General features: G+C 45.0%; 1 protein-coding gene across 1 annotated transcript in view; it reads left to right on the top strand.

The window, feature by feature from the left end:
- Window positions 1-985: 985 nt before the first annotated feature.
- The window catches only part of AHCYL1 (adenosylhomocysteinase like 1), a 35,648-nt gene continuing 24,200 nt past the window's right edge, over window positions 986-12,433 (top strand). The window contains 1 exon segment of the mRNA XM_088022334.1: window positions 986-1,149. Coding sequence (XP_087878460.1) covers window positions 1,030-1,149 — 120 coding nt within the window. The 5' untranslated portion in view covers window positions 986-1,029.

The following is a 12,433-nucleotide window of genomic DNA, read 5'->3' as shown; positions in this document are numbered from 1 at the left end:
ATCCAGGGCCTTAGCAGAGAGCACATATTGGGGCCAGTAAAAGAATGCCCTGGGTGCCACCGGGAGTTGGCAGAGTCTATGCTGGGAGTGGGGGGAGCAAGAAAACCATTCAGGGCAGGACTTCTCTCTCCCACCCCCAAGTCCCCCTCCTTCTCTCCACTCCCTACCCATTAGCCCTATCCCAATGGCCAGATAATATTAGCTCTGCGGCCTGAAGGTCTTGTAAACAAGCAAGACCCAGTGGAGACGGTGGTGGTGGAGGTCACAAAAGGTCGTGCGGAAACCAAACTGCTCTGAATCTGTTCTGCTCACCCCATAAGTGTGAGCAGAAGGGGAAGACGCTCCTGGTCCAAAGGGTCTGGGTCCCCGACTATTTCCTGGTACTGGCCGTAGAATGCGTCGCGTGGGGCTCTGGCCTTTGCTTCCAAACATCCCCCTTACGCCTTTCTGAGGCCTTGCGGGGAACCCCACAGCCCAAAGAAACCCTCCCCTCCTCCCGCCAAGTTCCGAGGAGTCCTTGCGGAAACCACGCGCCGCTCACAGGGCTGATGCCGCCACCTGGCGGCGGAAAGTGTTTAGCTCACTCTGGGACCCGGAGAAGCAGGAAGAAGAAGGCGTGGCTTCTGGTCCAGCGTAGTGACGTCACGACAAGGCGCCATTTCTCCCCGCCTCTTCCCCTTACCCCGCCCCGCTCGGAGCTGCCAGTACTTGACGTGGCGTCACCGCCCTCTACCCTTACTTTGCGTGCGTGTTTGCGTGCGGCGGAGGTGGCGGCGCGGGCCGGTCGGGGCTCGGCGTTGCTGCTCTTGGTGCTCCTGTCGCCGCCGTCGCTGTCCGGCTGGTCTAGACTGCCGAGGGGACGAGACGCTGGTCACAGCACCTTAGCACCGGGCGCAGCTCCGCGCGGGCCCGGCGGGAGGGTGGGCGAACGCGTGTCGAAGGGTGCCGCGCGGGCGGGAGGGCGGGCGGGCGCCGGTGAGGGAAAGAGGCGGGGGCGGCGGGTCAGCCGCGGGCCGGGCCGGCCGGGGGATGTCGATGCCTGACGCGATGCCGCTGCCCGGGGTCGGGGAGGAGCTGAAGCAGGCCAAGGAGATTGAGGACGCTGAGAAGTACTCCTTCATGGCCACCGTCACCAAGGCGCCCAAGAAGGTGCGGGGGCTCTGGGTGGCGGCGGGGGCCTGGGATGGGGCCTCGCGGAAGGGGCGCGAGCGAGCCCAGGGCCCGGGCTCCAGCTAGTTCGGGACTTCAGGGGCCAGGATTGAGGTGGTCCGGGACGACTGAAGTGGTGGGAGGGGTGGCGGGTGAGTGACCCCCAGACCTATCCCGAGCTGGAAAGGCCGCCCCTGACCTCACTTTCCTTTGTGCCTCGGCCCTAGTCCTCCGGGATCTTTCTGAAATCCGAAAGGGCCGGGCCTTTAATTTGCGGCGGACTTTTCCTGGATGAAGGGCTTTTCGAAGACGGGAGGGGGGGTGGTGAGCCAGCTCAGTCGACCCTTGTGACCAGCCCCCGGGGATGGCGCTGTACAGAAAATCTCCCCTCAGGTGAGTGGGTAAATCCGGCAGAGCTGCTTTGGGCAAATCCTTGGGAGCAGTGGCTGGTTTATCCAACAACTGCGTGCTAGCTTGGAAGGCCAGAGGAAAAAATACGTGGAGCTAGCTCTTTTATGCAGGTGAAAGCGAGGGCAGTGTGAGATCGAAAAGGAAAGTATGATTTTCACCTTCTGTGGTCATCCAGTTGCTTCGACATATGTAAGATATTAACGTCTGGAGGTTGGTGACAGACACTGTCATGGATACAGGTTGATCGTAGTCATGTGAGTAGATCACTTAGGCATCCCTTGAGAAAGGAGCTTGGGTGGGTTGGAGGGGTGGGTGGTAAGGAAGGATTGCTCATTCTTTACCGCACTTAACTGAGGCAGAACAAGTTTAGTCTATTGTGCTGCAGGTTGAGCTCAAAAGGACATCCTTCTAATTCTCTTCTTGTCGTGAAAGATTAAATAGCAACCTTTGGAGATTTTAGTCTAACTAGCTCTCTGAACGATGGACTTGGGATCCCAAGTGCTTTGTGAGCATTTGCTGCCAACCACATCTTGACTTTCCACATACCTGGCACCCAGTTAACAGTAGACGGGAGAACCTTTGCAGAGAGGTGACTTTTCTGAAACTGATGAGAAGCTGGGTAAATATTTCCCTCCTGTAAAGACAGAGTTTCAAGGCTGTCTCTGCCTGCAGTGTTTGATGGGATGCAGAGCTTGTATAAGCTGAATACATGGTTTGCAGGAATAGTTACAGTCCTTGAGGCTCCTACACCTGAATTAGTTAAGCTGTCATAGTGGGAGGGATGACTTTGTTTTTAAAGGAGATTAATCTACCACTCCGGAAATCAAATGCAGGATTGAAAAGACGGGTTGCCATGGTGTGCTGTAGCTCTCTTTTCCCACAAAATTAAGGAACTTACCAACAGAATGCCTTAAAAAGGTAGTAGAAGATCCTTTGATTCTGTGGAGTCTGATTAACCTTATTTTTAGTGCTTTCAGTTCAGTTGACTGCTTTGTTGGGGCAGTAACTGTAATCTGCAGTATTTGGAGACACAGTCACAGTCTTTCTAAGAATGCTTAAGGGTAATACCTACGATGAGTTAGGGGAAAAGCCCTGGTACCCTCATTCCCTGAACTCTTCCTCTCCCCATTAGCCTATCCTCTTTTGACTAGTTGCTTCAGGGATTAAGCGTCTTTAATCTTACGTGCCTTAATTTTAATAAGCTCGTATTCTTGCCAAGTGCCACTTAGTAATGCAAAGTTTGTATTGTAGATTGTAAACTCCATAAAGGCAGGGACTCTTATTCACCAGTGTATGTATTGTGCCTAGCTCTATACGTAGCATACAGTAGATATTCAAATATTAATTGCCCACCTGGCTAACTAGTAATTGAGATGTCTGTGGGGCCACCTACCAGGAATAAATATTCCTTTTCCTCTTTTCTTCCCAGGAGGAATATTGTTAATGTGTATTATTGTCAAGCCAAGTGCTAGTGATTTTAAAGAGTCATTCCATTAGCTGAAATGAGGAGTCTCTGCCAGGAATGTGGGAAGACCCTATTATAAGTTTCCATTTGTTGGTAAATGTCCCTCGTGTTTCTTATTAATCTTACTCTTTCTGAGGTTTGTTGTTTAGCATTTACACAGCACTTCGTATTAGAGTGATTTATGATGACTAATTACCCTTCCCCTAGTGATGATTAAAGGCATTTATTTAGTTAATGAGTTGACTGAGGACTAGTCAAGGTCACATAGCAAGTTCTAGGTGATCCGTTTTTTTCAGAACAACTGAATTGGACATTGTGTCTTAAGTCACTTTTGTACCTCTGCCATGTGTGGATAATGTGAGAAAGCATGAGAAAAGAAAAAACGTAGCTTGGTGTGTACTGAATGATGTAAGAAAAAGGCCTCTTCAAAAGGTGCCGGCCTTACCCTGTGAGGATTCCAGTGTGGCTCTAGACCAAGTAATCCTTAGATCATTTCAAAGCCCCTCAGGAAGTGAGGTGCCAGTCAATCTGTAGATTACGTCCTTAGATCAGATTCCAGTGTAACTGGTGAAATCTTACTCATTTTGGGGGAAGAGTAGATGTCCATCAATTAAAAGCATAGATTGAGATTCTTCAACTATAATCGTAACTTAGTTTTGTATGCCCCCAGGGTCTGCCACAGTACTGTGAAGTTAATAGGACTTGTCGGTTTGATTCAAGGTTTGATCTGGGTGTCAAGAAGTCAACTAAGTGGGTACCACCTTAAGCAAGTGAGGTTCTGTGCCTCAGTTTCCTCATCTACCAAAAAGTACTTTTTATTTGGAACAGGTAGAGATAGGTGCATGTTAGCTAAGATTGCATCAGTGGTTTTAAGGAAGTCTATTAGTATACTTACACTCCCTCTTTTTAGTGAGCATTTGAGATGGCTTATAACACAAGACACATACAATATAAATAGAAAGTCAAAACTAGGGATGCCTGGGTGGCTCAGTCAGTTAGGTGTCTGCCTTCGGCTCAGGTCATGATCCCAGGGTCCTGAGATCGAGTGCCGCATTGGGCTCCCTGCTCATTGGGGAGCCTGCTTCTCCCTCTCCCCTCTGCTCGTGCGCTTGCTCACTCTCTCAAATAAATAAATCTTAAAAAAAAAAGAAAAAGTCAAAACTATAGAAGGAAGGGAAAAAATACTAACCGTAAGGGCTAAGATAGTTGATGAGGCTGATCGTCACATGCAACTCCACACTTCCTAGGAGTCAGATGATAAAGGGAATCCCATTAGCAGACGTGGGAAATAATACATACACCATTTTCTTGGGAAGACAGCTTTGGCTGACACAGATTTTTAAAGGAGATGTTCATGGGACAGTACTAACAAGCTATAGTATAAATCAACATCATAAGGCTTGTTTACAACTGTTACTGTTTATTTCAGATTGTATTGCCAGGAAAATTTGGGTGAGAAAAGGGGTCCCTTAGTTGTAAGGGTAGTGTACATTCTGCCACAACTAAAGAGGGTCCTTGTTTAATGTGTTGGCTATTTTGTTTAATGTTGGCTATTATCAGTCGACCCAAATAAACTGGCTAGTTCCTGGTAATCACTGGTTATTTATCCCTCTTTCTGCTACTTTGTATTGTGGGAATGAGAGCTGTCCTTGGGCCTTTGGAAATTGACATTGTATCAAGTTGATTTTTTTTTTTTCTAAGAGTAAACCCAAATCTCCAGCTTGATGAAACTTCCTAAGATAGACACGCTTCTCTGGAAGGCCTATCAGAGCATTTGCTATTCTCTGCACTTCTGAACATTTATGGGGGGGGGCTGTCTGTACGTCTGAGTATTGGGGGGTACTCTCCAGAGTGATACATTAGGCATTGAACCTAAGATCTATGCAGACAGACTTTTACCACCAGCATAGTAGAGGAAAAGAGAAGACACACAACTACTTTTGCTTGTAGGATATTCTTTATTTGAATAAGGCATATATAGCAGCCTCAGTTTGTCAAAAGGGTCGGCTAGGACTTAGGAAGCACACTAAGTAGAGCCCTAGTGAGTACTACTTAGCTCTTAACCTGTTGGGTGAAATATATGATGCTCCTCTTCTCATCAGGGCTGTATTATGGCTAATTCTTGGTGCGGTTTTATAGAATTTGCACGGATACTTCTTAGATTCACCGAGAAGAGGTTTGACAGGTGGATATTTCCTATTTTCTCTACATCATCAGTATCTCTTGATCTCTTCAGGGCAGCTACTGTTTTAGTGACAGTCTTCAAACAGAAGTCAGGGTGTAAGAAGATCTTGTTTGGATTTCTCCACAGATACTGATTATCTCTTTTTCTAATTTGAGTTGTTAGACACTAGTTTCCAAATTACTTTGTTCTAAGTTCCTTTAGACTTTTATCTTGTAACAGAGAGAAATCTGTTCATTGTCTAGATCCCTTGCTGGCAAGATTACAATTGTGTTATCTTTTATTTTATCAGGGGGTTATCATTTGGATCCAGGGTGTGTTACCCAATGTATTCTTGTAAAGTTATTTATGAAGGATATTTTGATACATAGAATCATGTAGATTTCTAGTTGCCTGTGACTCTTCATAAATTTACTCTGCCGCCTCAAGTAGTTAAGATTCTTACCACAAAATTGTCTTTCCTACCCTTGTCAACGGTGTCAGCATCTTGCATATGATAAGCAGTTAAAACTTCACATAGAAGTATGGTCACCTTTTCTCTTACGATTCCATATTTCCCTTTGACTCATTCAGGTAGTTCTCTTGCTCTCCCACTCTTGGCTTGGCTGTTACATAAGATCTCTTTAACTTCCCCTTTTTGTTCCTAAAACTGAGGAGTACAATGTACATCAAGCACTTGATTTTTGGAGTCAGGTTTACCTCCAGTCCCCACCATCCAAAAACCATGTGACTTTGGGCAAGTGACTTAACCTGTGGAGCCTCCATTTTCTTGTCTGTAAAATGAGGAATAATGATAGTTCTACAGGATTGTTCAGGGCATTAGCATTTAGTAAATATTCTTAGTGCTTTTGTTCCTTTATAACTGGAGTGACCATATTTCTCATTTGCCTGGTGCAGTTCTGGTTTAGACCTGTTATCCCATCATGCTGTTCAATGACTGTCTCTGTAAACTCTGAAAAGTACCCTGGTTTATATGGAATTTTGAAATAGTCTTAAAGAGCCAAAACAAAGATGCCTCTATTGGAATGTCTTTTCAACAGGAAAAAAATTTGCCTTGAGAAAAATGTTATTTTACATACGGCTTAAACCTATTGAACACTAAAACTTTGGATTTCTTTTTTTTTTTTTAAGGATTTTATTTATTTGATAGAGACACAGCGAGAGAGGGAACACAAGCAGGGGGAGTGGGAGAGGGAGAAGCAGGCTTCCGGCTGAGCAGGGAGCCCGATGCGGGGCTCAATCCCAGGACCCTGAGATCATGACCTGAGCCAAAGGCAGACGCTTAACGACTGAGCCACCCAGGCGCCCCTAAAATTTTGTATTTCTAAGAGGTACGCAGACAACGGGAGAACTTAGAGCTTGTGATAGAACTGGGATGTGCTCTACCTGACCCCCCCTCCTCCCCCACCCCCCACAGCACACAGTGCCCCTGTAGAAGGTGGGCACCTTTCAGACAGTGGGCTAGCTGAGTCCAGGAGTTTATTTCCTCAAACTGCAATCATCTGGGAGTCTTCCCAAACTGGAATCCTTGAATTACATGAAACAATTCCAAAGACCCTTTTGAGGTGTGACTTTATCTTTTTATATAATCACCTTCAGATCACATCCCCGTGTACTCCCAACTCCCTCCCTCAGGTACTGTTTCTCTTTGCTCTGAACAGCCTGCTCCTAATTACATTTAACAGATTTTCTCCTGCAGAAGTGTGTGGCCTTTGCCCCAAAGCAATTACAGAGCTAGGGTGGAACACCCATGCTTTTGTTAACACTCAGACTGGTTTCATTTTTTCCCTATCTCTGTTCAGTTTCTCTAAAGGATTCAGTCCAGTGCCTTAATCTCAGAATGAGTGTAATGATTGGTGCTACTCAGCAATATACAATGGGGCTTAATCATTTACTACCAAACAGGCCACAAAGTGAAAAAGTATAATGAACCACCGGTAAAAGGTAGTATTTGGAATCCTGTGGCCGACACAAGGAAAAGACTTTGAAGAAACACAAATGGAGGACTAGCCCAGCATGCTCCTGCTGCCTTACCACAGAAGTCCCAGTGCCTCAGCTGACATTCCTCTGTACTTAACCGGTAGAGCTTAATGGACTGAAAATGTTCTTCTTCACCAGCCCAAACCAGTTCACTGCTAAAATGGACACCTCGTACTCAGTTGTGTGCTCCAATGAGGTGTAAGCAGGAGGGTCTTGGGATTGCTCACTGTTACATGCTGTTCCTCTTGGACCTGCCTCAGGCTTAGTTCTTCACAATCTGAATAACTGCCCAGCTAGAACAAGCCCTCTTGTATATTTTTCTCGAAGAGTGTGTATGTGTTCAGTGCCACCAGTGGAATCCCACTGAGCATGCTGTGTGCTCCAGGTGCCAAGGAAAACACTAACGTGCTGATCCGCTGATCCACAGTGGTGCACAGCTCTGTGAGCTAGATGGTGAACTGGTGAGTGACCGAGTGAGGGGTTAAAGGCCCGAGGGGATGAGTGTAACCATGTTTCATTTCCGTCTCCTGAATGAAGCTGTCCATTTCACTGTGTTTTGAGTAATGTCAGGATTTTGGAAGTTCTGTTTTTAATAGTAAATGTTTCTAGCTCTTATGGTACTTATTAAAGTGAACCTTTGGGGCACAGGTTTCCATGGGCATAATGGGAATTACTTTATTCCTTTCCCCCAGGACTGGCTTGACCTCAAGTCAGAGTTTTTGGGCTATGACTTGTCTTCATTATGATCTTAGGATCCTGAAATCAAAAAAGGGACCTATCAGAAAAGTAAGTAGGACAGTGGTTCTTCTCTGCCCTTTTTGACCACCTCCTTTCTCAAAGGTCTTATGAAGGATTTGTTTGGACCCTCGGGATGGTTAGCTTTATTTTGGAGATGTAGAAAAGACCTCTTCGCCTTGAATTTTTAAAGTGCACACCCTCATCTCTGTTTCTACCTTTAGGAGACAGGTCAGTAAGTAGATAAGTCTGTGTGGAAGGTAGAGAACTGGAATGGGTTTCTCTTTTGCCAGTTTGAGGGATGCTGCGGAGATTGTCGCTGGATTAGAAACTCTAGAACGATGGTTCTTAATCTTTTGAGTCAACAGATCCCTTTAAGAATCTTTTGAAAATTACAGTTCTTTGGGAAAATTCAGGAACACAAAAACTTGCATATATGTTTCAAAGGACTTGTGGTACTTCCTGAAACTCATCCATGGATCCTGGGTTAAAAACCCTGATTTAGAAGAGGAGGTCTCTAAGCCATAGTATCTCTTTTCTTTACAGATCCAGAAACTGCTGAGACTGTTTTCTGCTTGCAGTTTGTCCTTGAAACAAAGCTGAGGTTGTTGGTGTTCTTTGTCATCTCCCTCTTTGGGATATTCCTCAGCTTCCCAAGAGACTCATTATCAATGCCTTGAGGGTTCAACCCAGGAACTTAGGCATACTGAAACCAGCATTTCAGCAACTTCTGGGGGTTCTTGTACTATCTCATACCCTCTGCCCTTCATATGAATTGTGGTGCCTCTAAAGCTTCAGAGCTGATTCTCAGGAGTGCTTAGGGAACTCACGTGCTATTCTCTCAAAACCAAACAAAATAACTTGTTCCTCTGTATCAAAAATAGGACTATTTTCAGGACTGACTTGATACCTGAATCTTAATTTTCATTTGATTTCTGTAAACCAGGCATATTGAGGGCAAGGACCATATGTCACACTTACGTATAGTATGCAGTGCTTCCCATGTAAGTACTGTCGGTATTTGTTTTTTGAGTAAAATACTGTGAGATGATTATCACTAGGAGAAAGTGAGTTGGACTCACTGGGTTGTTTTGGCTCCCTGTCCCTTTCAGTTGGCAAAACGTTGTTTTTCTAACTCAGATCCCTCTCATTTGGGTGATAATGGAAATACCAAGAACTGCAGGTGAAAAATTGATAAGAATTTCCAACAGCTGAGTCGATCCCTCTGTAATGCCAGAAATAGGAGGTAAGGGAGGAGACTGTTGAGATACAAGGCCTCCAGCTTCTTCGCCCAGTAGCGGAGAACCACAGGGCAATAGGCTAGAAGCTTAGGGGATATCCTTCCATGTAATGGGAAGGTAATTTGATGTCCCACCAAGTTTTAAACCCTTAGCATTAGGGACATTGCCCTGAGTTGCAAGTGGTATTCTGGTTTACACATGCTCTTGATTTAAGGAACAGAGGCTTACTCTTAGGGTGTTTGAGATTTGAGGGCCAGCAGTGAGTTGAAGAGTTTCATTTTGGAATTTGTGTTGGAAAGGAATAAACAACAGCGCTGCCCGGCAATGCTGGGCAAACTTCTGATTCTTATTCCGCAGCCCTAGCTGTCCCTTCTGAACCAATGGCTGAGCTCCATGTTCTAAAGCTTTATATGCCCTTGTCTTTGAAATACACCTCCTTTAGAGTTACAGTCTTCTGGGAACTGGGCCAATGCTTGTCCTAACCAGGAATCAGGCTCTAGTTGGCATTGAGGATTTTGTGTCTTTGTTTCCCTAAGTATGTGATGTAAGCAGGACTCGGGGGAAAGGGAGATCTTCAGAATTTTGTAGTTTTGGAAGTAGAAATAGGCACTTCGTAAAGATGGCAGATGTGTTCGATTGTTCTGGTAACTAATTCAGTTTCCTGTGGGTTGCCAGGTAGTATCCTACTTCTAATTCAGTACTTGAGTTTTTAGTGCCCAGCTTCAGAGCACCAGACTTCTTAGCACGCAGGACATGAAGATTCCCAATGTTCAGTTCTTACGGAGAGTAGCCCAGCTGGCTTGTCATGCTGGGCTAGATGAATTGTGAATGTTAATTATACTGATCAATACAGTGGCCTTGGTAACAGACTTGTAGCTGCTGTAGAATCTGTTTACTTCAGGTTTATAACAGAAAAGAGACCAAGCTGGTTGGGAACATGATGTTCTAAATGTAATAAGCTGTATTGTAAGTCCACGGAAAACGCATGCTGGACGCACTGACCCTATTGCACCCTTCCCCAGGATTTCCCAGAGGAAAGCATTACTCTGGGGGTGGTTTCTGTTCTTATTTGCCAGTTGAAAATGAATTAAAGTTGGCAGAGGCATGGCTTTTGTGAGATGGGGTAAAGGATATTTACAAATCCTAAAGGTTGGACGGAGAGCACCCATGTTGGGAGGCATCTCCTTCCTCTACCTAGTGTGTAATTAGGAGTGGAGAGTGATCAGATTAGTTGCAACCCTTGCATTCAGAAGAAGGAACCCCTCCTATTTGAGGAATAGAGGGTTCAGAATTCTGCACATTCTTTTCTGACTCCACAGGGAGGGGATTAGCAGAACACTGGGCATGGTTGGAATGAGAGCATCTTGCCAATTCTTACTGATTTTGGACCAAGCCATTGTAAAAATACAGTCTCTCTGCCTATAACAAGCTCTTTGTCATGTTCTCCTAAACCCCGTAGATCTATCTGATGGATTGGCTGTACCTGACAGATGGAGTTGGTATTAAAGAGGCAGATTTTCTGCTTTCTTTGCCTTATTTGTTTTATCTCTGAACAAGATATGTCTAGTCTGTTTGTTCCCTGTGTGCCTTCAGTTGCTTTATCAAGAGCCTGGTAAACTCAGTGTGCTTGTGCTTGCTTTTTCGGATCCTGCTGAGACTGTCTCTGATGAGTACTTCTCATGGCGTGGAAGGAATGGAAGGACTCAGTCACCTAGGGAGTGCTCCAAAACACTCATTTCAGGGCCCTAACCTAGATCTACTTAACCAGAAGGGGAAGGGTTGAGGGTTAAGAGCAAGTGGAGAGTAGGATAGTATGTGCTTTTTGAAACAGCTTAAACTTGAAAGATCCCATGGTTAGAACCAGTCTTTTAGATTATCTAGCAAGCCTGGCCAGCGTTGTTAGGAAATCTGATACTGGGATGGTAACGTAGCCCCCACCTACCTCGAATGACTTTGGCCATGAGAAAAAATCTTGTGCCCCATGTGAGAGGTCCTGAAAGTAAGTAGCCTGTGGTTACTCTTCCTTTCCAGAGTACTCAGAGTAAGCGTGACCAGAAATTATGCAGCTCTATCAGCTCAGGGTTGAGCACCTACTGCTGTATCTGAGGACCTGTACTGGGCACTTAGGATTCATCAGTGAACAAGACAAAGATCCATATCCTCTGGAGTTTACATTCTCGTGAGGTTATTATTCAGGTCGCATAAGTCTAGTGTAGTGGTTCTTAACTGTTTGGGGTTTGGAGCCCTATCAGAGCTGTGTTCATCTTCCAGAAAAATAAACACACATTATTATATAAATACATATGTGTATATATATGACATATAAGGGGACTTGGCAGCCTGAAGCCCATCCATGAACCCAGGCTAAAAACCTGGAATGCTTGCCTAGAATTGAGAACCTGGTGTTTGGGATCAGGCCAGGCCATGAGTTGCATGTTAGGGACTATTATCTGCTAGCCACACTGGTTTGTAGTTTCTTTTTCTGTATAGCCAAGGCCATTTGCAAAGAACTTGAGGGTGTCTCTAAAAAAAAGCAAGTGCTAGGCCTCCACTACATCAATGGCATTTCTTGAGTCTGTGCTCTCTCTGAATGATTTTGACTCTGTTCCCATTCCCACCTCTTGATTTCTGGTTGGCTGAGCTTCTTGGACTCAGTAGATTAAAAATCGGGTCAGAAGATGAGAATTTCCTTAACATGATAATTTATACTATCAATTCCTGGACTAAGAGTGTTAGTAAAATTATAAAGATCATGAGAGGACATTTTAGCGAAATTCTGGCTTCAGAACACAACCTCACAGAAGGAGCTGATTGATGAGGGACTGAGGAAATAGCCAAGGAGTAAAGACTGGAGAGAGATGAGAGGAAACAAAGGAGGGCAGAACTCAGGCAGTGAGGAGCTGGCAAGACAGGTAGCCTTAAGCCAAAAGGAGTGGATTTGAGACCCAGACCAAAAAAAAAAAAAAAAAAAAAAAAAGATTCCTTTTTAGTCCTGAGGGGTCTGTCACTATTCCTTTATTATCAGACCGAACTCAGGATAAAAAGGGGAGGGCAGATAAGGCTTTGCTTTATATATACCAGTATTAATACATCTCTATCCTTGGAAAAGTTGGTGTTTGACTTGAATGAGTGGCTAAACCCTGCCTCAGAGTTAGTACCACGTATAACGTATACTGCAGAAGTATGAATGAAATTTCATTTGGGACACTGGGAGAAAGATAGAATGATGTGGCCAGATTTAGACGTTTGGAGCACAGTGAGCACACAGAG

The sequence above is a fragment of the Eumetopias jubatus genome, unplaced genomic scaffold, assembly GCF_037043125.1.
Source record: "Eumetopias jubatus isolate StellerSeaLion01/CBP00866 unplaced genomic scaffold, mEumJub1_p1.0 scaffold_4, whole genome shotgun sequence".
NCBI classification, from domain to species: Eukaryota; Metazoa; Chordata; class Mammalia; order Carnivora; family Otariidae; genus Eumetopias; species Eumetopias jubatus.
The sequence above is the reverse complement of the archived record's forward strand: the minus strand, read 5'-3'. Positions and strand labels throughout refer to the sequence as shown.